The sequence below is a fragment of the Rhinoraja longicauda genome, chromosome 23 (assembly GCF_053455715.1).
Source record: "Rhinoraja longicauda isolate Sanriku21f chromosome 23, sRhiLon1.1, whole genome shotgun sequence".
NCBI lineage: Eukaryota > Metazoa > Chordata > Chondrichthyes > Rajiformes > Arhynchobatidae > Rhinoraja > Rhinoraja longicauda.
The window spans coordinates 2,830,652-2,856,831 of NC_135975.1; the positions used below are offsets into that span (position 1 = coordinate 2,830,652).

At 47.4% G+C, this 26,180-nt stretch overlaps 2 protein-coding genes across 4 annotated transcripts in view; one reads left to right on the forward strand and one right to left on the reverse strand.

Moving 5' to 3' along the window:
• The window catches only part of kin (Kin17 DNA and RNA binding protein), a 59,579-nt gene that overhangs the window by 19,897 nt on the left and 13,502 nt on the right, over nt 1–26,180 (reverse strand). For both annotated transcript variants that reach the window (XM_078420105.1, XM_078420104.1), the window contains exon 2: nt 1,939–2,275. In XM_078420105.1, the coding sequence (XP_078276231.1) occupies nt 1,939–2,052 (114 nt within the window). In that variant the 5' untranslated portion in view covers nt 2,053–2,275. The remainder of the gene's footprint in view (nt 1–1,938; nt 2,276–26,180) is intronic.
• atp5f1c (ATP synthase F1 subunit gamma) overlaps nt 2,688–26,180 on the forward strand; it is a 32,846-nt gene continuing 9,353 nt past the window's right edge. For both annotated transcript variants that reach the window (XM_078420106.1, XM_078420107.1), the window contains exons 1-5: nt 2,688–2,825; nt 9,820–9,854; nt 11,197–11,328; nt 21,475–21,679; nt 23,406–23,549. In XM_078420106.1, coding sequence (XP_078276232.1) covers nt 2,785–2,825; nt 9,820–9,854; nt 11,197–11,328; nt 21,475–21,679; nt 23,406–23,549 — 557 coding nt within the window. In that variant the 5' untranslated portion in view covers nt 2,688–2,784. The remainder of the gene's footprint in view (nt 2,826–9,819; nt 9,855–11,196; nt 11,329–21,474; nt 21,680–23,405; nt 23,550–26,180) is intronic.

Genomic DNA, 26,180 nt, shown 5'->3' on the forward strand with positions numbered 1-26,180 from the left:
GGGAGGGGGAGGGGAAGGGGGAGGGGGAGGGGAAGGGGGGAGGGGAAGGGGGGAGGGGGAGGGAAGGGGGGAGGGGGAGGGAAGGGGGGGAGGGGAGGGAAGGGGGGGAGGGGAGGGAAGGGGGGGAGGGGAGGGAAGGGGGGGAGGGGAGGGAAGGGGGGGAGGGGAGGGAAGGGGGAGGGAAGGGGGGAGGGAAGGGGGGGAGGGGGAGGGAAGGGAAGGGGGGGAGGGAGGGAAGGGAAGGGGGGGAGGGAGGGGGGGAGGGAAGGGGGGGAGGGAAAAGGGGGGGAGGGAGGGAAAAGGGGGGGAGGGAGGGAAAAGGGGGGGAGGGAGGGAAAAGGGGGGGAGGGGGGAGAGAAGGGGGGGAGGGGGGAGAGAAGGGGGGGAGGGGGGAGAGAAGGGGGGGAGGGGGGAGAGAAGGGGGGGAGGGGGGAGAGAAGGGGGGGAGGGGGGAGAGAAGGGGGGGAGGGGGAGAGAAGGGGGGGAGGGGGGAGAGAAGGGGGGGAGGGGGGAGAGAAGGGGGGGAGGGGGGAGAGAAGGGGGGGAGGGGGGAGAGAAGGGGGGGAGGGGGGAGAGAAGGGGGGGAGGGGGGAGAGAAGGGGGGAGGGGGGAGAGAAGGGGGGGAGGGGGGAGAGAAGGGGGGGAGGGGGGAGAGAAGGGGGGGAGGGGGGAGAGAAGGGGGGGGGGGGAGAGAAGGGGGGGAGGGGGGAGAGAAGGGGGGTGGGAGAGAAGGGGGGGGGGGGAGAAGGGGGGTGGGAGAGAAGGGGGGGGGGAGAGAAGGGGGGGGGAGAGAAGGGGGGGGGAGAGAAGGGGGGGGAGAGAAGGGGGGGGAGAGAAGGGGGGGGAGAGAAGGGGGGGGAGAGAAGGGGGGGGAGAGAAGGGGGGGAGAGAAGGGGGGGAGAGAAGGGGGGGAGAGAAGGGGGGGAGAGAAGGGGGGGGGGAGAGAAGGGGGGGAGAGAAGGGGGGGGAGAAGGGGGGGGAGAGAAGGGGGGGAGAGAAGGGGGGGGAGAGAAGGGGGGGAGAGAAGGGGGGGGAGAGAAGGGGGGGGAGAGAAGGGGGGGGGGAGAGAAGGGGGGGGGAGAGAAGGGGGGGGGAGAGAAGGGGGGGGAGAGAAGGGGGGGGGGGAGAAGGGGGGGGGAGAGAAGGGGGGGGAGAGAAGGGGGGGGGGAGAGAAGGGGGGGGGAGAGAAGGGGGGGGGAGAGAAGGGGGGGGAGAGAAGGGGGGGGGAGAGAAGGGGGGGGGAGAGAAGGGGGGGGGAGAGAAGGGGGGGGGAGAGAAGGGGGGGGGAGAGAAGGGGGGGGGAGAGAAGGGGGGGGGAGAGAAGGATGGGGGGGAGAGAAGGATGGGGGGAGAGAAGGGGGGGGAGAGGGAGAGAAGGGGGGGGAGAGAAGGGGGGGGAGAGAAGGGGGGGGGGAGAGAAGGGGGGGGGGAGAGAAGGGGGGGGGGAGAAGGGGGGGGAGAGAAGGGGGGGGGAGAGAAGGGGGGGGGAGAGAAGGGGGGGGAGAGAAGGGGGGGGAGAGAAGGGGGGGGGAGAGAAGGGGGGGGGAGAGAAGGGGGGGGGAGAGAAGGGGGGGGGAGAGAAGGGGGAGGGGAGAGAAGGGGGGGGGAGAGAAGGGGGGGGGGGAGAAGGGGGGGGAGAGAAGGATGGGGGGAGAGAAGGGGGGGGAGAGAAGGGGGGGGAGAGAAGGGGGGGGGAGAGAAGGGGGGGGAGAGGGAGAGAAGGGGGGGGAGAGAAGGGGGGGAGAGAAGGGGGGGGGAGAGAAGGGGGGGGAGAGAAGGATGGGGGGAGAGAAGGGGGGGGAGAGAAGGGGGGGGGAGAGGGAGAGAAGGGGGGGGAGAGAAGGGGGGGGGAGAGAAGGGGGGAGGGGGAAGAGTCATAAACACGACCCGACCGCTGAGTCTCCGGCTCCCCCCACAGCCCCGGGCCCTCACACTCACCTCGTCCCGGCACTGCTTCTGGCACATCTGGCAGTACCAGCGCAGTTTCTGCAGCCCCTTGGACTTGATGCGGTTGGCGATGGCCTTGGGCGTCAGGAACTCGGCTTTCCCCATCTTCCCCGCTCGGCCGGCACCGGGCCCCGGCGTCTCACGTCACCGCTTCCTGCGCCCTCTGTGCAGCACGTCACAGACAGCCGCGCGGCCGCGTCGCCGCTCCCTGCGCTCACTGCCATCACGTCACCAACACCCCTCGTTCCTCGCGTACGATGCGCAAGTCCATCTCCCTCCTCAAGCCTCACCGCACACGTCAACCCACCAATGCATCCTGTCGCAACACCTTCCAACATTCGAGGGGGAACGAAAGAGGAACGTTCAACAAGGGAGAGGGGAAAGCAAATAACTCATGGGGGACGGCGAAGGGGTTCGTGGGACTTGTAGTCCGTGTCTCATTCGAGTGAAGCCTGGTGGTCGTGTTGGAGACTACAGCTCCCAGGGTGCACGGCGCCGAGGGGGGTGGTTGTGGAGGAGGCCGCAGGAGTTGTAGTCGCTGAACCCGTTCATGTAATCGGCGAGTGGGTGGGGGGTGAGGTGGGTTGTGGGAGTTGTAGGAGTAGTAGTCACCGTCCGTTCACGTGCTTGGCGCGCGGGGATTTGTGGGAGTTGCAGTCCGAGCACTATTGTAGTGAAGCCGGGCGGATGGAGGGGGGACTACAGTTCCCAGAGTGCACAGAGGCGGGGGAGGGAGGGAGGCGGACGGGAAGGCCGGCCCGTAGCTGACTGACCTTCAGCGGCGACGCCGACGGTGGTGTTGGTAGTAGTGGAGGAGGAGGAGGAAGAGGATTCGCCATGTTTGCGAGGACGGGCGTCCTGGTGCTGGTGCCCCAATGGTAAATGGCAAATGGCGGCGACGGGGAGGAAGGGAGACAGACGGGGATAAAGAAAGCGGCTTCTTGTCGACGTTGCTGGGCTGCGGCAGGTTGCGGGGAGCGGGGAGGAGGTGACCCCGGCCGGGTCCCTCACTAGGCCTCACGACAGGGAGGGCAGAACTCTAGGCCATTCATTAAGCCCACTACTGTTTTATTGATTCAATAGAAATACAGATTAAAATTCACATACAATGTGGGGGGCACAAAAACCATATGGACGCACTCCGCCCCACACTGCAGACCCACCCCCACTCACACGAATGTCAAATGCACACACATCTTATTGGCAAATACGATTCACTGGCTGCAGGAGAGCGGATTTGAGGGAACAAATGTTTTCTTTATACTAAAACTCGTTTGTTATCTTGTTTGTGACTGAACTTCAGCCAAAACGGTACACGACAGCGCGACAATTTTAGGCTCACCATTGTCACTTTAGCGATAATGCAAGTAGTTTTATTGAAATCGGTGTTATATATTTAAAGTTATTCACATTTTAATGTTTAAAAGGAGGGGGAGGGGAGTGGGGAGAAGGGAGGGGGGGGGGTTGAGGGGAGAGGACAGGGAGGGAGGGGGGGGGGGGTTGAGGGGAGAGGACAGGGAGGGAGGGGGGGTTGAGGGGAGAGGACAGGGAGGTGCTACACCAATGCAGGAGAGGTTTGGGCCCAACGGGTCCACTTTGTCTAGTCCTTATTAAAATTGGCAGTAGTGCTAGGATAATTCCTTATTCCATAAAGCCAATTTTTAAAGAAATAACACATATCACAACCAGTTTATGCATCAACTTATACCAAGAGAAAGCATTGATGTGAAGTTACCCATTCGTGCCTTGCATACTTTCAAAACTAACTCAGAAGACAACAAATAGTGCTGAGCTCTGCCATTGAAAATCTTTTCCTGCTTTCAGGAGTAGGTAACATCAATAGACAATAGACAATAGGTGCAGGAGTAGGCCATTCAGCCCTTCGAGCCAGCACCGCCATTCAATGCCATCATGGCTGATCACTCTCAATCAGTACCCCGTTCCTGCCTTCTCCCCATACCCCCTCACTCCGCTATCCTTAAGAGCTCTATCCAGCTCTCTCTTGAAAGCATCCAACGAACTGGCCTCTACTGCCTTCTGAGGCAGAGAATTCCACACCTTCACCACTCTCTGACTGAAAAAGTTCTTCCTCATCTCCGTTCTTAATGGCCTACCCCTTATTCTTAAACTGTGGCCCTTTGTTCTGGACTCCCCCAACATTGGGAACATGTTTCCTGCCTCTAATGTGTCCAATCCCCTAATTATCTTATATGTTTCAATAAGATCCCCCCTCATCCTTCTAAATTCCAATGTATACAAGCCTAATTGCTCCAGCCTTTCAACATACGACAGTCCCGCCATTCCGGGAATCAACCTAGTGAACCTACGCTGCACGCCCTCAATAGCAAGAATATCCTTCCTCAAATTTGGAGACCAAAACTGCACACAGTACTCCAGGTGCGGTCTCACCAGGGCCCGGTACAACTGTAGAAGGACCTCTTTGCACCTATACTCAACTCCTCTTGTTACGAAGGCCAACATTCCATTGGCTTTCTTCACTGCCTGCTGTACCTGCATGCTTCCTTTCAGTGACTGATGCACTAGGACACCCAGATCTCGTTGAACATCCCCTCTTCCTAACTTGACACCATTCAGATAATAATCTGCCTTTCTATTCTTACTTCCAAAGTGAATAACCTCACACTTATCTACATTAAACTGCATCTGCCATGTATCCGCCCACTCACACAACCGGTCCAAGTCACCCTGCAGCCTTATTGCATCTTCCTCACAATTCACACTACCCCCCAGCTTAGTATCATCTGCAAATTTGTTAATGGTACTTTTAATCCCTTCATCTAAGTCATTAATGTATATCGTAAATAGCTGGGGTCCCAGCACCGAACCTTGCGGTACCCCACTGGTCACTGCCTGCCATTCCGAAAGGGACCCATTTATCCCCACTCTTTGCTTTCTGTCTGTCAACCAATTTTCTATCCATGTCAGTACCCTACCCCCAATACCATGTGCTCTAATTTTGCCCACTAATCTCCTATGTGGGACCTTGTCGAAGGCTTTCTGAAAGTCGAGGTACACCACATCCACTGACTCCCCTGTCAATTTTCCTAGTTACATCCTCAAATTTGTCCAGTAGATTTGTCAAGCATGATTTCCCCTTCGTAAATCCATGCTGACTCGGAATGACCCTGTTACCGCTATCCAAATGCTCAGCAATTTCGTCTTTTATAATTGACTCCAGCATCTTCCCCACCACTGATGTCAGACTAACTGGTCTATAATTACCCGTTTTCTCTCTCCCTCCTTTCTTAAAAAGTGGGATAACATTTGCTATCCTCCAATCCACAGGAACTGATCCTGAATCTATAGAACATTGAAAAATGATCTCCAATGCTTCCACTATTTCTAGAGCCACCTCCTTAAGTACCCTGCGATGCAGACCATCAGGCCCTGGGGATTTATCAGCCTTCAGTCCCATCAGTCTACCCAAAACCATTTCCTGCCTAATGTGGATTTCCTTCAGTTCCTCCATCACCCTAGGTTCTCCGGCCCCTAGAACATTTGGGAGATTGTGTGTATCCTCCTCAGTAAACACAGATCCAAAGTAACGGTTTAACTCGTCTGCCATTTCTTTGTTCCCCATAATAAATTCCCCTGCTTCTGTCTTCAAGGGACCCACATTTGCCTTTACTATTTTTTTCCTCTTCACGTACCTAAAAAAACTTTTGCTATCCTCCTTTATATTATTGGCTAGTTTACCCTCGCACCTCATCTTTTCTCCCCGTATTGCCTTTTTAGTTAACTTTTGTTGCTCTTTAAAAGAGTCCCAATCCTCTGTCTTCCCATTCTTCTTTGCTATGTTATACTTCCTCTCCTTAATTTTTATGCTGTCCTTGACTTCCCTCGTCAGCCACAGGTGTCGCTTACTCCCCTTAGAGTCTTTCCGCCTCTTTGGGATAAATTGATCCTGCAACCTCTGCATTATTCCCAGGAATACCAGGGAGGTGCTACACCAATGCAGGAGAGGTTTGGGCCCAACGGGTCCACTTGGTCTAGTAAGTTATAAAATTCTGAGAGGTTTGGACAGGCTAGATGCAGGATAATGTTGGTGGCAGTCCAGAACCAGGCCAGGGATCACAGTTTAAAAATAAGGTAGACACAAAATTCTCAGGAGAAACTCAGCGGGTCAAGCAGCATCTGGAGAAAAGGAATGGGTGACGTTTCGGATCGAGACCCTTCTTCAGACTGAATAAGAGGTAGGCTATTTAGGACTGAGATGAGGAAAAACTTTGTCCACCCAAAGAGTTGTGAATCTGTGGAATTCTCTGCCACAGAAGCATTTGGAGGCCAATTAGAAACATAGAAAATAGGTGCAGGAGGAGGTCATTCGGCCCTTCGAGCCAGCACCGCAATTCATTGTGATCATGGCTGATCATCCACAATCAGTAACCTATGCCCAACTTCTCCCCATAACCCTTGATTCCTGGATCCTGAAACATTTACTGAATGTTTTCAAGTGAGAGTTAGATTTAGCTCTTAGGGCCAAGGGAATCAAGGCATATGGGGAAAAAGCAGGAACGGGGTACTGATTTTGGATGATCAGCCATGATCATATTGAATGGTGGTGCTGACTCAAAGGGCCGAATGGCCTACTCCACCTATTTTCTGTTTCTATAGGAGCAGATTGGACCATTCGGCCCATTGAGCCTACTCTGCTGTTTAATTATGGTTGAACTATCTCTCACTCTCAACCCCATTCTCCTGCCTTCTCCCCATGATCCCTGACACCCAGTACTAATCAAGAATCTGTCAAATTAATAAAAATGGCTGGAGGAAAATGATCTGTTTTAAAATGGTTAAATTCTAGCAATACACAACCAATCTTTCCTTGTACAAAAGAGAAAAACTCTTATGAGGGACTCTCAGAAGCATTGTTTAATTAGGTTTGATGGCTACAGTCACAGAGGGATAAATTGCCTAAAATTTGGCATCTCCTCTGCTATGTGTAGGATGGAACTGCAGATGCTGGTTGACACCGAAGAATGTTGGCGTAAGTCAATGGGTCAGGTAGCATCTCTGGAGAAAAGGAATAGGTGCCGTTTTGGGTCATGACCCTTCAGACTCCAGGGTCTGATGAAGGGTCTCGACCTAAAACATTAACTTTCCCTTTACTCTGGTGATGCTGCCTGACCCGCTGAATTACTTCAACATTTTCTGTCTATTCCTCTCTGCCATAGTGGGCAACTGATGATGATAATACTTTATTGTCACATGTGCCTAGCTATAGTAAAATTCTTTGTTTTACATATAATCCAGTAAAATCATACTATAGATAAGCAGCTACCAACTCCATTTCCCACATGCCTACTTTCGTCCCTTTTCCATGGATTGGTGTAAAGCTATTCTTGGTTCCAAGAAAGCAGCTAGTTACCACCTCTCTTCCAGCTTTCTTCGCCCTCCCACCAGTCTGAAGGGTCCCAACCTCAAATGTCACCAATTCATGTTCTCCAGAGATGCTGCCTGCCCTGCTGAGTTACTCCAGCACTTTGAGTCTTTTTTTTTGTGGTAAACCAGCATCTGCAGTTCCTTGTTTCTCTTCGTTATTGTTACCTAGTCTCAGGATGACAAATGCTTGAGTATTAATTCTCTTTCCCAAATATCCAGTATGCAACACATTCAGGGCAAATTGGGAGAGGGAAGAAATATTGATAGGATCAATGTATGAAGTGTACAGTAATGGCTGCATGTGCCTTTACATTAAAGCATCTTTGCAGAGAAACTGATTTAAATCTTGCAATGTGTTTTTTAAAAATTCCTAAATGATGTGAAAATGTTGAAGTGCGTTTATAGATAGTGTTTTTTTTGTAGTTCAGTCGTAAAGAATGATAATTTTAATATAACTTTGATAATGTATGGCACTAATTATTTTTGATGAAAGAATCAGTATCAGAATAAGGTACTTGAACACTTATTCATTTAAACAATTGCAAACATTTTAGTGGTCACCTTGAAATAATGTAATGGATGGCAAACGTCACTCAATATTTGATATGTTATTTTCACCCCCGAGATTATTAATAGATATTGGAATAAGAGATCTGGTTTACATACATTCTCATTCGAGGATGAATGCTGAAAACAGGTTTCAGTGATGAGCTGCTACACAAATGTTTCTATTCCTATTTTTTTAATAGGTGTTACTTTGCTGCATAAAATAACAATGAAAGCAACAGGACACAAAGTGCTGGTGTAACTCAGCAGGTCAGGTAGCATCTCTGAAGACTATGGGTCTGAAGAAGGGACTCGACCCAAAACGTCACCCATCCATGTTCTTCAGAGATGCTCCCTGACCCGTTGAGATTGCTCCTGCACTTTGTGTCCTTCTGTGTATTAACCAGCATCTGCGGTTCTTTTTAAAAAATAAAAAAAAACAACAGCATATCTTGCCAATTGCATGTGTGGATGTTGGATAGTCAGTAGCCTGAGCTGATCACCATAGATACTCGGTCCCTGTATAGCTCCATTCCCTTCAGTAGAGTCCGAGCCCTCAATTTCTTCCACAAATGAAGACCCAACCAGTGTCCCTCCACCAATACACTCATTTGATTGGCACGAGAACTTGTCCTTGCACTCAACATCTTCATAAGTTCATCATTGATTCTATTCACTTTGTCCACCTTAAAAGTATAGCCATTTCTAATGTGTTGGGTTTCAAGTATTAGTCAGTGTGAAGAAATGTTTAGCTTAGTTTAAAGATACAGCGTGGGAACAGGTCCTTTGCCTCACTGAGTCCGTGACGACCAACGATCGCCCATCCTCTAGTTCTATCCCACACACTAGGAACAATTTACAGTTGTCAATTAATCTACAAACCTGCACCTCTTTGGAATGTAGGAGGAAATCAGAGCACTCCAGAAAAAACCCACGTGGTCACAGGGAGAACTTACAAATTCCGTATAGACAGCACCCGTAGTCAGGATTGAACCCAGGTCTGCAGATATACATTTTCTACAGATATTATCTGGCATTGTGGATTGAATGACTTCGACGTAGGTTGTAATGTTAGAGTAAAATCCAGAATACTGTACTGGAAATACTCAGCAGGTAAGGCAGCTTTTGTGGTGAAAGAAAGTCATTCTTTCAGGCCTCTGAACCTTTCTTCGAGTTCATCAAGCATTTTTTTGTTCACAAAATGCTGGAGTAACTCAGCAGGTCAGGCAGCATCTCAGGAGAGAAGGAATTGGTGACGTTTCGGGTCGAGACCCTTCTTCAGACTGATGTCAGGGGGGGCGGGACAAAGGAAGGATATAGGTGGAGACAGGAAGATAGAGGGAGATTTGAGAAGGGGGAGGGGAAGAGAGGGACAGAGGAACTATCTAAAGTTGGAGAAGTCGATGTTCATACCATTGGGCTGCAAGCTGCCCAGGCGAAATATGAGGTGCTGTTCCTCCAATTTCCGGTGGGCCTCACTATGGCACTGGAGGAGGCCCATGACAGAAAGGTCACACTGGGAATGGGAGGGGGAGTTGAAGTGCTCAGCCACCGGGAGACCAGTTTGGCCAACACGGACCGAGCGACCGAGCCTTTTTTTGTGCTCTCTCTGCATTAATGTTGCTCCAAGCATTTTTTAATTGTCTTCCTGATTTTCTAGCATAATTTGTGTTTGAAACCTGATTGAAGTATTTAATTAAACAAAGATTAAGGCATGCAGTGGGGCTGAATAAAAGACTGAGATGAGTCACAAAAGACTGCATTTACTGGAATCTGGAACAAAAAGCAAACTCCTGCAGGAACTCAACAGGTTGCGAAGCTTCTGTCGGGGAAATGGATAATCACCATTTCGATTCGAGACCCATCCTCGGGATTGTTTTATTGTAAGCCTTGCGCTAATATCTACTTCTGATTATGTTACAGGGGTCAAGTCCGAAACATGGCAACTCTGAAGGAAAGTAAGTATCATTTTTTTATTATTGCTACAGAACATTGTTCTATATTTATTGAGTAAGGTGCAGGTGAATATCATGAACCTGAATAATAATAGTTTTGTGGCTTTCAAAGGTTTGATGACTCCTGTGGTGTTTAAACAATAGGTTTCTGCATATATCTTGCAAGATGAGCAATTGTGAGTAAAATTGTGCATCAGATTGGCACTTCCCACTGGACGCAATAGAGTCTAAACATAAAAGCAGGTTTTGTGAGTTAAAAACAATAAAATGCAGGAAATACTCTACAGGTCAGGCAACATCAATGGAGAGCAAAGCAGTGAACATTTCAGATTGATGACTTTCCTTCTCAACGAAAAGGTCAATGACCTGAAATGTTAATGGCTTTCCCACTTTTCAGCATTTTCTGTCATGTTGCCTCTCCAGCATCTGCAGAGTTTCATGTTTTGCTTTTACTGGTCATGGCTGTTTTCCAATATTACTATTTTGTGAAGATATTAATGGAATGGTTAATTGATTGAAAGATACAGCATAGAAACAGGCCCTTCAGCCCACTGAGTCTACCTCGACCATCGATCACCCGTTCACATTAGTTCTACGTTATCCCACTTTGGCATCCGCTCCCTATACACTAGGGGCAATTTACAAAGGCCAATAAACCTACAAACCCGCGTTTCTTTGGAGCACCCGGACAAATCCCATGCAGTGACAGGAAGAACATGCAAACTCAACACAGACAGCAGCCATGGTCAGGATCGAACCCAGGTCTCTGGCGCTGTGAGGCGGCAACTCTACCAGCTGTTGGCTCACCTTTAGCAAATGTTGCGAAAAATCGATGAGCATATCTTGATGCATGCAGAACAAATGCATTATGGAATATGATTGAAAGTAAGATTGTTTCTATGTTTTAAGAAATGTGCAGTAATAGGAATATGGGCCTACACTAGTGTATTGCATACTTGAATCAATGAATGATACTTCATTGGCACATGTGACAAGTCACAGTGATATTCTTTGTTTTGCACACCATACACAAGGTTTGCGAAGAGTCCCCACATAAAGGGCGCCGACAAAGTCACAAAGTGTCCTGCGCCAGGTCCTCCTTTGTTCTCTATTACTTTTTGTTACTGTAGTGTAATTATTACAGATTTCAAAATTGTCACCTAAAATACATTTGCACTGAGGTCGTTTGTATGAAGAGTAACCCAAAACAAGTTTCTTACAAAATTCTTCAAAAGAAAGATCAGGTGTTACAGTATTAATATCGCATTGGTGATGTAAAATACATTCTCGTTAAGATGCTGCCCCACATAAAATGGTGCCTGACGATCTCTTTGTCTCTTTCCAGTCACCAGGCGCTTGAAGTCCATCAAAAATATCCAAAAGATCACCCAATCCATGAAAATGGTGGCTGCAGCAAAGTATGCAAGAGCTGAGAGAGAACTGAAGCCAGCAAGAGTTTATGGAACAGGAGCTCTTGGTATGATAATAGTGGCCAGCATTGTGGTGATTTTTATTTTGGTTTGGAGGTTGTGAGATTGGTGATTGCTGTCTTTGTGGCTGATATCATATCATATCATATATATACAGCCGGAAACAGGCCTTTTCGGCCCTCCAAGTCCGTGCCGCCCAGCGATCCCCGTACATTAACACTATCCTACACCCACTAGGGACAATTTTTACATTTACCCAGCCAATTAACCTACATACCTGTACGTCTTTGGAGTATAATTTAGCCTAATTTTTTTGTGCCACCTGTGTGGTGTTCAGAGGGACAGAAGATGTACATAGATCATCAGGCTTATTTGGTTCTTGCTATTCTGGCTAAAACAGATTGTTTTGCCAATTTAATATCTTAAATAAATCTGTTAATTTGGAAGTTAGTATTCATTTATTATTCCTAAAATGTGGAAGATTCATATTCTAGTTTAGTTTATTGTCACATGTACCGAGGTACAGTGAAAACTTTGGTTGCGTGTATCCTGTCAGCAGAAAGACTACATGATTATATCAAGCCATCCACAGTGTGCAGATAATACCTCTTGCCTAATGGGAGAAAGGAGAAGAGGGGGTGAGACACGTTTTTGATTATGCTGGTGACCTTGCCGAGGCAGCGTGTCGTATAAATGGAGTCAATGAGAGGGGAGGTTGGTTTGTGTTATGGTCTGGGCTATAAATGACAGCTAATTAAGCATTTATCTGGGACACCAGAGGTTTCAGGGAGCAATTCCATGGCAAAATAATTGCCTCAGACATCGTGGCTGAGCATATCCACATACATGCAAGGTGGTGATTAGTACAATTGCTGGTGTTTTTTACATGTGTGAGGCAGTATAAAAAATTATCAGAGGCGTATGGGATAGACAGACAACCAGGATGGAAAAATTGAATACCGGAGCATATTGCTTTTAGGTGAGCAACAGGTTTATACGCTGGCTGGTGGGGTAGAAGGTGAGAACGAGGGGGATTCTGTCCTTGTTACGAATGGGGGGAGGGGGAGCAAGAGCGGAGCTGTGGGATGTAGAAGAGACCCTAGTGAGAGCCTCATCTATAATGGAAGAGGGGAAGCCCCGTTTCCTGAAGAATGAGGACATCTCTGATGCCCTAGTGTGAAACACCTCATCTATACGCTGGCTGGTGGGGTGGAAGGTGAGAGCGAGGGGGATTCTGTCCTTGTTACGAATGGGGGGAGGGGGAGCAAGAGCGGAGCGCCCCGAAACGTCACCCATTCCTTCTCCTGAGATGCTGCCTGTCCTGCTGAGTTACTCCAGCATTTTGTGAATAATTGCTTTTAGGTGAGAGGGGCAAAGTTTAAAGGAGATGTGCAGAGCACCCTTTTCTTACACAGAGGGTGGTGTGCTTGGAACATGCTGCCGAGGGTGGTGGCTGAGGCAGATACGATTGTGGCATTTAAGAGGCTTATAGATAGACATATGAATGCAGAGAATGGAGGGAATATGGGTTATGTGCAGGTAGATAAAGAGATGGCCTTGGCATCATGTTCGGCGCAGGCGTTGTGGGCCGAAGGGCCTGGTCCTTTGCTGTACTGTTCTATGTTATGAGCAGTGACTCGCGCTGCGAATGAACAGCTTTTGCTGCACAATGCAGCCTGCATCGTTTGGTTCATGCTGTTTTTGGAAAATAGTCACAGCATTTTTCACCACGGCTTCTGCATTTCAATTTGTGATCTACACATGTTGTTTAATTTTGATGTTATTTAATGAGTGTGAATAATAGATATTGAATGTGCAAGTACAATCAGGTAACTGGCAACCAAATAGATGAGGGTGTTTTTGGAAAATAGTTTCATTCACATAAAACACGGGAAATTATCCCAATGCAATCACGGAATAGTAATTGAAAGTAAGAGTGTAAGTGGGATCATCAAGGAGAGCAACCAGAAAAGGGATTCTGCTGCAAAGATTGAACAAGGCACTGGGGCACAAATGTGAGATGAGTAGATGATTGAAAAGATCGCTATCTAGTAGGATGTGGCTGCTGCTTGCATGGCCAGTATTTACTGCCCATCCTTAATTACCCTTGAGAAGGTTGTGATGACAGCTGAATGGCTTGCTTAGCCATTTCAGAGGGCAACTAAATGTCAGGCACACAAAGGTTGGACAGAAAGAATAACAGATTTCCGTCGCTAAATGACATAGTAAAGAAACATGGCATTGCAGGGAGACCAGTCAGTGGGAGGTATATCATTCTAAGTGGCTTGGGCGATATTGAACAACATTGAAAGCAACAATACAAAAATAAATAAAGCGAATTATATTAATCTTCCAGACGGTTTAGAGATTTTATTTATTTTTAATGTTCTGCTTAAGAATGGTTGTTAGTTTCAGTAAGCTATTCAATGTAAGCAATAATTTATCTGTTTTATGGCATATGAATGCATTTTTACAAATACCTCATTGTGCGGTTTTACGATTTCCCCTTCTGGGCTTGGCACTAAAATCTAGAACTAGCATTTCAACCAGTTAGTTTTCAGTGACATCGCCAAGACCTGACTATTGTGTATTCTGTAGAAACGCGGATCTGCGGATACTGGTTTACCAAGGAAAACACTTCAGACTGAGTCTGAAGAAGGGTCTCGACCTGAAATGCCACTTATCCACATTTTCCAGGGATGCTGCCTGAACCGCTGAGTTTCCCCAGCACTTTGTGTCTTTTATTCGAGTCATAGAGTGATGCAGTGTGGAAACAGGCCCTTTGGTCCAACTTGCCCACACCGGCCAACATGTCCCAGCTACACTGGTCCCACCTGTCTGCGCTTGGTCCGTATCCCTCCAAACCTGTCCTATCTATGTACCTGTCTAACTGTTTTTAAACGATGGGATAGTCCCAACCTCAACCACCTCCTCTGGCAGCTTGTTCCATACACCTACCACACTTTGTGTGAAAAAGTTATCCCTCGGATTCGTGTTAAATCTTTTCCCCTTCACCTTGAACCTATGTCCTCTGGTCCTCAATTCCCCAACTCTGGGCAAGAGACTGTGCATCTACCCGATCTATTCCTCTCATAGACAATAGACAATAGACAATAGGTGCAGGAGTAGGCCATTCAGCCCTTCGAGCCAGCACCGCCATTCAATGCGATCATGGCTGATCACTATCAATCAGTACCCCATTCCTGCCTTCTCCCCATACCCCCTCACTCCGCTATCCTTAAGAGCTCTATCCAGCTCTCTCTTGAAAGCATCCAACGAACTGGCCTCCACTGCCTTCTGAGGCAGAGAATTCCACACCTTCACCACCCTCTGACTGAAAAAGTTCTTCCTCATCTCCGTTCTAAATGGCCTACCCTTTATTCTCAAACTGTGGCCCCTTGTTCTGGACTCCCCCAACATTGGGAACATGTTATCTGCCTCTAATGTGTCCAATCCCCTAATTATCTTATATGTTTCAATAAGATCCCCCCTCATCCTTCTAAATTCCAGTGTATACAAGCCCAATCGCTCCAGCCTTCCAACATACGACAGTCCCGCCATTCCGGGAATTAATCTAGTGAACCTACGCTGCACGCCCTCCATAGCAAGAATATCCTTCCTCAAATTTGGAGACCAAAACTGCACACAGTACTCCAGGTGCGGTCTCACCAGGGCCCGGTACAACTGTAGAAGGACCTCTTTGCTCCTATACTCAACTCCTCTTGTTACGAAGGCCAACATTCCATTGGCTTTCTTCACTGCCTGCTGAACCTGCATGCTTCCTTTCATTGACTGATGCACTAGGACACCCAGATCTCGTTGAACTCCCCCTCCTCCTAACTTGACACCATTCAGATAATAATCTGCCTTTCTATTCTTACTTCCAAAGTGAATAACCTCACACTTATCTACATTAAACTGCATCTGCCATGTATCCGCCCACTCACACAACCTGTCCAGGTCACCCTGCAGCCTTATTGCATCTTCCTCACAATTCACACTACCCCCCAACTTAGTATCATCTGCAAATTTGCTAATGGTACTTTTAATCCCTTCGTCTAAGTCATTAATGTATATCGTAAATAGCTGGGGTCCCAGCACCGAACCTTGCGGTACCCCACTGGTCACTGCCTGCCATTCCGAAAGGGACCCATTTATCCCCACTCTTTGCTTTCTGTCTGTTAACCAATTTTCTATCCATGTCAGTACCCTACCCCCAATACCATGTGCCCTAATTTTGCCCACTAATCTCCTATGTGGGACCTTGTCGAAGGCTTTCTGAAAGTCGAGGTACACCACATCCACTGACTCTCCCTTGTCAATTTTCCTAGTTACATCCTCAAAAAATTCCAGTAGATTTGTCAAGCATGATTTCCCCTTCGTAAATCCATGCTGACTCGGAACGATCCCGTTACTGCTATCCAAATGCTCAGCAATTTCGTCTTTTATAATTGACTCCAGCATTTTCCCCACCACTGATGTCAGACTAACTGGTCTATAATTACCCGTTTTCTCTCTCCCTCCTTTCTTAAAAAGTGGGATAACATTTGCTATTCTCCAATCCACAGGAACTGATCCTGAATCTATAGAACATTGAAAAATGATCTCCAATGCTTCCACTATTTCTAGAGCCACCTCCTTAAGTACTCTGGGATGCAGACCATCAGGCCCTGGGGATTTATCAGCCTTCAGTCCCATCAGTCTACCCAAAACCATTTCCTGCCTAACGTGGATTTCCTTCAGTTCCTCCATCACCCTAGGTTCTCCAGCCCCTAGAACATTTGGGAGATTGTGTGTATCTTCCTCAGTGAAGACAGATCCAAAGTAACGGTTTAACTCGTCTGCCATTTCTTTGTTCCCCATAATAAATTCCCCTGCTTCTGTCTTCAAGGGACCCACATTTGCCTTGACTATTTTTTTCCTCTTCACGTACCTAAAAAAACTTTTGCTATCCTCCTTTATATTATTGGCTAGTTTACCCTCGTACCTCATCTTTTCTCCTCGTATTGCCTTTTTAGTTAACTTTTGTTGCTCTTTAAAAGAGTCCCAATCCTCTGTCTTCCCACTCTTCTTTGCTATGTTATACTTCCTCTCCTTAATTTTTATGCTGTCCCTGACTTCCCTTGTCAGCCACAGGTGTCTCTTACTCCCCTTAGAGTCTTTCCACCTCTTTGGAATAAATTGATCCTGCAACCTCTGCATTATTCCCAGGAATACCTGCCATTGCTGTTCTACCGTCTTCCCTGCTAGGGCCTCCTTCCAATCAATTTTGGCCAGCTCCCGCCTCATGCCTCTGTAATCCCCTTTGCTATACTGTAATACCGACACTTCCGATTTTCCCTTCTGCCTTTCCATTTGCAGAGTAAAACTTATCATGTTGTGATCACTGCCTCCTAATGGCTCTTTTACCTCTAGTCCCCTTATCAGATCAGGATCATTACACAACACTAAATCCAGAATTGCCTTCTCCCTGGTAGGCTCCAGTACAAGCTGTTCTAAGAATCCATCTCGAAGGCACTCTACAAACTCTCTTTCCTGGGGTCCATTTCCAACCTGATTTTCCCAGTCTACCTGCATGTTGAAATCTCCCATAACCACCGTAGCATTACATTTTTGACACGCCAATTTTATCTCCTGATTTAACTTGCACCCTAAGTCGAGGCTACTGTTTGGGGGCCTATAGATAACTCCCATTAGGGTCTTTTTACCCTTACAATTTCTCATTTCTATCCATACTGATTCAACATCTCCTGATTCTATGTCACCCCTTGCAAGGGAATGAATATCATTCCTTACCATCAGAGCAACCCCACCCCCTCTGCCCACCTGTCTGTCTTTTCTATACGTTGTGTACCCCTGAATATTCAGTTCCCAGCCCTGGTCCTCTTGTAGCCATGTCTCAGTGATCCCTACAACATCATACTTGCCCATGACTAACTGAGCCTCAAGCTCATCCACTTTATTTTTTATACTACGCGCATTTAAGTACAACACTTTAACTTCTGTATTTACCTCCCCTCTCACATCGTTCACAATTGGCCCTGCCCTTAATTTCTTTTCCGCTCTAGAACTTCTGTTCCCATTCTTCCGAGAGTCTTTTGCAATATCTCCTGTATTCCCTTTTACCTCATCTTCATATTCACAATTTGTTAACCCCTCCCCCCCACTACTTAGTTTAAAGCCACAGGTGTCACACTAGCAAACCTGCCTGCCAGAATGTTTGTCCCCCTGCTGTTAAGATGCAACCCGTCCCTTTTGTACAAGTCACCCCTAGCCCAGAAGAGATCCCAGTGGTCCAGAAATCTAAATCCCTGCTCTCTGCACCAGTCCCTCAGCCATAAATTCATACCCTCTATCTCTCTGTTCCTGGCCTCACCAGCACGAGGTACCGGTAGCAGTCCAGAGATAACTACCTTCGACGTCCTACTTCTCAGCGTTTTTCCCAACTCTCTAAACTCCCGCTGTAGCACCTCCTTCCTCTTCCGCCCGACGTCATTCGTGCCCACGTGCACAACGACTTCAGGTTGATCGCCTTCCCTCGCTAGGATTTTCTGAAGCCGGTCTGTGATGTGTTGAACCCTGGCACCAGGGAGGCAACAGACCATCCTCAAGTCCCTCCTGCTGCCACAGAATCTTCTGTCCGTCCCTCGGACTATGGAGTCACCGACCACTACGGCTCTTCCAGACTTCGGTCTCCCCTGTCGAGTATCCTTGCCAACAGGTCCGCCACTCGGACTGGAAACGTCTTCTGCCCCGACAGTTCCCAAGAGGGTATACCTATTTGCAATAGGCACAGCCACTGGGGTCTCCTGTAGTCCACGTCCACGTCCACTCCCCCCTGAAACAGTCTCCCACCTTCGCTCGACCTGGACCCTTGGCGTGACAGCCTCACAATAGGTCCTGTCCAGGAAACTCTCGCATTCCCGGATGGCCCTGAGGTCATCCAACTGCCTCTCTAACTCCACCACACGTCCCTTCAGGAGCTGCACCTGGACACAGTTCTTGCAGGTGTAGCTCCCAGAAGCTCCAGCGACGTCCCCGTCTTCCCACATCCTGCAGGAAACACACCGCACCAACTTTTCCGCCATCACCTTGTGCCTATAACCAGCTCTGGCTTAAAACAATCGTATCCTCCTCACCTCAGCCTCCTCGCCGAAGACTCGCAGCCAAAGACTCGCACTTCCCTCACTGGGCTGCACCTGAACAGGGCTGCACCCTTTTGTAAGCCTTGCTTATATCACCAATTTAAATTGCCTGATTGTCCAATTTACCTGACTTCTCACTTAAACTGCCTGTTCAACTGTGATTAGCACTTACTTTACTGCTCAGCCAACGGGCGTCCTTGCTCTGCTCCCGGACTTTTCAAATTGACTACTACTTCCTTTTGGCGCTCTTTTTAAACTGCCTGTTCAACTGTGATTAGCACTTACTTTACTGCTCAGCCAACGGGCGTCCTTGCTCTGCTCCCGGACTTTTCAAATTGACTACTACTTCCTTTTGGCGCTCTTTTTAAACTGCCTGTTCAACTGTGATTAGCACTTACTTTACTGCTCAGCCAACGGGCGTCCTTGCTCTGCTCCCGGACTTTTCAAATTGACTACTACTTCCTTTTGGCGCTCTTTTTAAACTGCCTGTTCAACTGTGATTAGCACTTACTTTACTGCTCAGCCAACGGGCGTCCTTGCTCTGCTCCCGGACTTTTCATGATTTTATACACCTCTATAAGATCACCCCTCATCCTCCTGCACTCCAAGGAATCGAGACCCAACCTACTCAACCTTACTCTATAGCTCACACCCTCTAGTCCTGGTAACATCCTCGTAAATCTTTTCTGAACCGTTTCAAGCTTGACAATATCTTTCCTATAACATGGTGCCCAGAACTGAACACAATATTCTAAATATGGTCTCACCAACATCTTATACAACTGCAACATGACCTCCCAACTTCTATACTCAATACTCTGACTGATCAAGACGAATGTGCCAAAGGCCTTTTTGACCACCTTACTGCGACTCGACCTTCAAGGAACCATGCACCTGCACTCCTAGATCCCTCTGCTCCACAACAGCACCCAGAGGCCTACCATTTACTGTGTAGGTCCAGTCCTTGTTAGACGTCCCAAAATGCAACACCTCACACTTCTCTGTATTAAATTCCATCAACCATTCCTCCGCCCACCTGGCCAATCGATCCAGATCCTGCTGCAATCTGTCACGACCATCTTCACTATCTGCCAAACCATGCACTTTTGTATCATCGGCAAACTTGCTAATCTTGCCCTGTAGCCAGCGCTGCCGTCGCAGCTGCGGCTTGCCTGCAGTCCGTCTGTCTTTTGTGTTTTTTGTTGTTTTTGTCTCAATTGTAGTGTTAATATGATGTAGTGTTGTATGTTATGTTTTGGGGGGGGGGGTGGGAGGGAACGGGAACTATAACTGTAACATTCTCTCTCCAGAACGGAGACGCAACCTTTGTTCTGTGCCGTGTCTCCGTTCCCGCTGCGGCCTACCACCGGCCATGCACCTGGGACCACCTGGGTCTCTGGTTCGCAGAGCCCGCGGTCCGGACTCACCACCTGCGGCGCTGGCTGCCTGCGAATGCTGCGGGAACGGCTGCGACTCGTCTCCGGAGGCTCCGGCGCGGGCCGCGTGGACGTCGGAAGCCCGCAGGCCCCTGGATGGGGGCCGACATCGGGAGCTCCGGCAGCGGCAGAGGCAACATGTTCGCCCGCCCCGAATCGCGGGGCTTGGGTCGGCCCGACACGGACCTTTCACCATCCGGCGCGGCCTGAAATAGGCCGCGGGATTTTTTTTCACCGCCCAGCGGGGGCTTCAATATCGGGAGCCCCGACCGCCCCGACGTGGCAACTCCAACAGCCTGACCGCGGGACAAGACGGCAGGGAAGAGAAAAAGACATTCTGGCCTTCCATCACAGTGAGGAGGGACTGGAGGAGACTCACTGTGATGGATGTTTCTTTTTGTTTGGTGTTAGTTGTGATTGTATGTGTTATTGCATTTTTATTGATTAATCTTATTGGTCTTATTGTTCAACTGCGGGTAATGTTTCATTTTACTACACATTTATGTGTATGTAACAAATAAACGACTATTGACTATTGATATGTTCTCATCCAAAATATTGATGTAGGTGACAAACAGTAACGGGCCCAGCACCGAACCCTGAGGCACACCACTAGTCACAGGCCTCCAGTCTGAGAAGCAACCTTCCGCCATCACCCTTTACTTCCTTCCATGGAGCCAATTGGCTAACCATTCAGCTAACTCTCCTTGGTTCCCATGCGATCTAACCTTTCAGAGCAGCCTACCATGCGGAACCTTGTCAAGTGCCTTACTGAAGTCCATGTACACAACATCTTCCCTCATTGACCTTTTTGGTCGCGTTTACAAAAAAATCTATTAGATTTGTGAGACACGACCTCCTGAGTACAAAACCATAATGACTATCCCTAATCAGCCCCTGCCCATCCAAATGCCTGTATAACCAATCCTTCAGTAACTTTCCAACTACTGATGTTAAGCTCTGCATTGTGTATTCTAATGTTTCAAGAGATCATCAAAGATCCCATGGTGCAGGTTGAAGAACAGTGAGCATTGATAATAACCTGTAGTATAGGAAAATAACTGCAGATGCTGTTACAAATAGAAGGTATTTATTCACAAAATGCTGGAGTAACTCAGCGGGTCAGGCAGCATCTCAGGAGAGAAGGAATGGGTGACGTTTCGGGTCGAGACCCTTCTTCAGACTGAAGAAACGTCACCCATCCCTTCTCTCCTGAGATGCTGCCTGACCTGCTGAGTTACTCCAGCATTTTGTGAATAAATACCTTCTTATTAAATGAAGGTAGACTCAAAGTGCTGGAGTAACTCAGCGGGACAGGCCACATTCTCTGGAGAGAAGGAATGGGTGACGTTTCGGGTCGAGACCCTTCTTCAGACTGATTTGTACTAGCATCTGCATTGATAATAACCTGTTCAATGCATTTCCTTAGCTTTCCAAACAATTAATTGTCTAGGTTTAGATTTAGGTTTATTGTTGTAAAGTGTACTGAGATACAGTGAAAAGATTTGTCTTGCATGCTATCAAATCAGATGGTACCATACAGGTACGCAATCAAGCCAAATTCGAGTGAAGAGGCCAGAATTTACCAGCCTTTCTTTTTTTTTTCTCCAAGCTTTATATGATAAGGCAGAAATTCAAGCTCCTGAAGACCAAGGCCGCCATCTAATTATTGGAGTATCCTCTGACCGTGGTCTCTGTGGAGGAGTCCACAGCAACGTTGCTAAAAACATACGAAATCAAATAGAGGTCTTGACTTCTGCGGGTAAAGAGGTCAAGATTGCTACGATTGGGGACAAGCTGAGAGCACTGCTGCAGAGGTAAATATATAATGGCTTCAAATAAATATAAATCCTCGGGGGGGGTGGAATTGACCACAACTTTGAGACACTTTAAATTTAAAATATCAATGTGGTCAATGGTTCCAAGTATTAAGTATGACTGATTTCCCGGTGTTATTTCATTTTTTTAGTTTAGTTTAGAGATACATCAAGACCGAGTCTGCACCGACCAGCGATCCCTGCACACTAGCACTATCCTACACACATTTAGGGACAATTTACATTTATACCCAGCCAATTAACCTACATACCTGTACGTCTTTGGAGTGTGGGAGGAAACCAAAATCTCGGAGAAAACCCACGCTGGTCACGGGGAGAACGTACAAACTCCATACAGACAGTGCCTGTGGTCAGGATCGAACCCGTGTCTCTGGCGCTGTAAAGCAGCAACTCTGCCGCTGCGCCACCTTGTCAAAGACAAAGTCTCATTTTGCATGCTATCCAATCAAACATATCAACAATATGTGAATACCTTCAGTATATTTAATCTCTAGTGTGTCACTTAAGTGCTTGTGCTGCAACTCCTTAATTGTGCCTCTGACTAGAGCTGTAGAGCACAGGTACGGGACTTTCAGCACAGCTATTTCACATGAAGCTAGGCTAGTCCCCATATTTTTTATACATCCACCTTCTCACAGGCTGAGAGAATGTAATTGTCCATCTCTGATTGCCCTTGAGAAGCAGGTGATGAGTTGTCGCCTTGCGTCATTGTAGTCTTTGAGTGGTAGGTATCCCATTGATGCCGTCAGAGAGGCATACACATAGATTTAGATCAGTACGGCACAGGAACAGGCCCTTTGGCCCACGATATCCATGCTGCACGTTAACTAATCTCTGCCTTCACGTGATCCATATCCCTCTACCCCCTGAATAACCATGAGCCTATCTAAAAGTTGCTTAAATGCTATTATTGTGTCTGCCTCCACCACCATCGGCACGTTCCGGATAGTTCCGGGATTTTTCGTCCCAGTAACAGTGAGGGAACGGCAATATATGTCCAGGCCAGGGTGGATTGTGACTTGGAGGGCAACTCTCTGATAGAGTATGACCATGCTTTTGCTGCCCGTGGACAATATCCCTCCAAACCTTTCCCATCCATGTGCCTTTTGGATGGATATCCAATTTATGACTCCCAAAACTGAGCTTCATAACAACAGTGAAGTTGACGAGTTTTTACTTTGAGATTTTTTTTGAAAATATTAATCATAAAATCTGAATGGGAGTTGTCCTCAATGGAGCGATCAAAAATTATTGACAAAATCATTTGAGTTATTGTAGAAACAAAGAACTGCAGATGCTGGTTTATACCAAAGATAGACACAAAGTGCTGGAGTAACTCATTGGGCCAGGCAGTATCTCTGGATAAAAGAAATAGATGATGTTTCGGGTCGGAGATCCTTCTTCCATGACACTCAGTCTGAAGAAGGGTTTTGACCTGAAATATCACCCATTCTGTTTCTCCAGATATGCTGCCTGACCCACTGAGTCACTCCAGCACTTTGTGACTAATTTGAATTGTCATTTACTTCTACTTTTGTAATATACAATACCACTTCTGGTTCAGCCATACAAGATTTAAATAAAAAATGAGCCAAAGAATTAAAAAAATTGTAAAACCAAGTTTTATAAAGTTCTGGGAAATAATTTGATAATATATAATTTTAGAACAAATCCAAGCTGACTTGGTTTTTGTTTTAAATTTCAGAAAGTATGGAAGTAATATCCTAATGATGTTCAAGGAAGTAGGCCGGAAGCCACCGACCTTTGGTGATGCTTCGTTTATTGCCGCTGAGCTCCTGAACTCGGGCTATGAGTTTGATAAAGGTGCTGTAATATTCAACAAATTCAAGTAAGTTGCTTAGAATGAATGCATCAATGCTCTTTTAAAGTTTCTGCTTCAAAACTTGCTTTTTGCTTGTTCATTGCTGTCCATGTCCAAAATTACAAACAAAACGTGCATCTTGCTTGTTGATCGATGTCCCTGTCCAAAAATACCCCGTTACCTAGTTTATTTCCCCCTCTGTGCGCCTCTCGGCGACACATTTTTACCACTTTCCAGCCTCCGGTCCCTGCATGCTTCTCTCCTCCCAACTGGTTCATATGTTATAGGAGCAGAATTAAGCCATTCCACCCATCAAGTCGACACCATTCAATCATGGCTGATCTATCATTCCCTTTCAACCCCATTCTGTTTTCTCCCCATTGCCCCTGACACCTGAACTGATCAAGAATCTATCAATCTCTGCCATAAAAATATCCATTAACTTAACCTCCACAGCCTTCTGTGGCAATGAATTCCACAGATTAACCACCCTCTGATTAAAGAAATTCCTCCTCATCTGCATTTCCTTCCTTAAGGTACGTCCTCCTATTCAGAGGCGATGGCCTCTTGTCCTAGGCTCCCATTAGCAGGATTAAATCTGCTGATCAACCCCTCCTCACCTAGATTCACCTTTCACTTGCTGGCACCCACCTGTATGTACTGGCCATCTCCCCATTATATTCCTCCCCCACGATGCAGAGTCTCGATGCGGAATGTTGGCTATCCCATTGCCTCCGCAGATGCTGCCCGGTCTGCTGAGTTCCTCCAGCAGCTTATATTTTGTAACATGATTATATTTCCTGGGCCCCTTTATCTGTTGGCATGGTTAATGGTTTTATTTTCCAATACAGACATCTATATTCTAAAACTCTCGTTTGTTACCTTGTTTGTGACTGAACTTCAGCCAAAACGGTTCACGATAGTGCGACGATTTTAGGCTCACCTTACTCACCATTGTCACTTTAGTGATAATGCAAGTAGTTTTATTGAAATCTGTGTTATATTTTTAAAGTTATTCACATTTTAAAGTTTAAAAGAAGGGGGGGAGTGGGGGAGAGGGGAGGGGGGGTTAAGGAGAGAGGGGAGGGGGGGTTAAGGAGAGAGGGGAGGGGGGGGAGGACAGGGTGCTGCACCAATGCAGGAGAGGTTTGGGCCCAACGGGTCCACTTTGTCTAGTCTTTATTAAAATTGGCAGTAGTGCTAGGATAATTCCTTATTCCATAAAGCCAATTTTTAAAGAAATAACACATATCACAACCAGTTTATGCATCAACTTATACCAAGAGAAAGCATTGATGTGAAGTTACCCATTCGTGCCTTGCATACTTTCAAAACTAACTCAGAAGACAACAAATAGTGCTGAGCTCCGCCATTGAAAATCTTTTCCTGCTTTCAGGAGTAGGTAACATCAATAGACAATAGACAATAGGTGCAGGAGTAGGCCATTCAGCCCTTCGAGCCAGCACCGCCATTCAATGCGATCATGGCTGATCACTCTCAATCAGTACCCCGTTCCTGCCTTCTCCCCATACCCCCTCACTCCGCTATCCTTAAGAGCTATATCCAGCTCTCTCATGAAAGCATCCAACGAACTGGCCTCTACTGCCTTCTGAGGCAGAGAATTTCACACCTTCACCACACTCTGACTGAAAAAGTTCTTCCTCATCTCCGTTCTAAATGGCCTACCCCTTATTCTTAAACTGTGGCCCCTTGTTCTGGACTCCCCCAACATTGGGAACATGTTTCCTGCCTCTAATGTGTCCAATCCCCTAATTATCTTATATGCTTCAATAAGATCCCCCCTCATCCTTCTAAATTCCAGTGTATACAAGCCTAATTGCTCCAGCCTTTCAACATACGACAGTCCCGCCATTCCGGGAATCAACCTAGTGAACCTACGCTGCACGCCCTCAATAGCAAGAATATCCTTCCTCAAATTTGGAGACCAAAACTGCACACAGTACTCCAGGTGCGGTCTCACCAGGGCCCGGTACAACTGTAGAAGGACCTCTTTGCACCTATACTCAACTCCTCTTGTTACGAAGGCCAACATTCCATTGGCTTTCTTCACTGCCTGCTGTACCTGCATGCTTCCTTTCATTGACTGATGCACTAGGACACCCAGATCTCGTTGAACATCCCCTCTTCCTAACTTGACACCATTCAGATAATAATCTGCCTTTCTATTCTTACTTCCAAAGTGAATAACCTCACACTTATCTACATTAAACTGCATCTGCCATGTATCCGCCCACTCACACAACCTGTCCAAGTCACCCTGCAGCCTTATTGCATCTTCCTCACAATTCACACTACCCCCCAGCTTAGTATCATCTGCAAATTTGCTAATGGTACTTTTAATCCCTTCATCTAAGTCATTAATGTATATCGTAAATAGCTGGGGTCTCAGCACCGAACCTTGCGGTACCCCACTGGTCACTGCCTGCCATTCCGAAAGGGACCCATTTATCCCCACTCTTTGCTTTCTGTCTGTCAACCAATTTTCTATCCATGTCAGTACCCTACCCCCAATACCATGTGCTCTAATTTTGCCCACTAATCTCCTATGTGGGACCTTGTCGAAGGCTTTCTGAAAGTCGAGGTACACCACATCCACTGACTCTCCCCTGTCAATTTTCCTAGTTACATCCTCAAAAA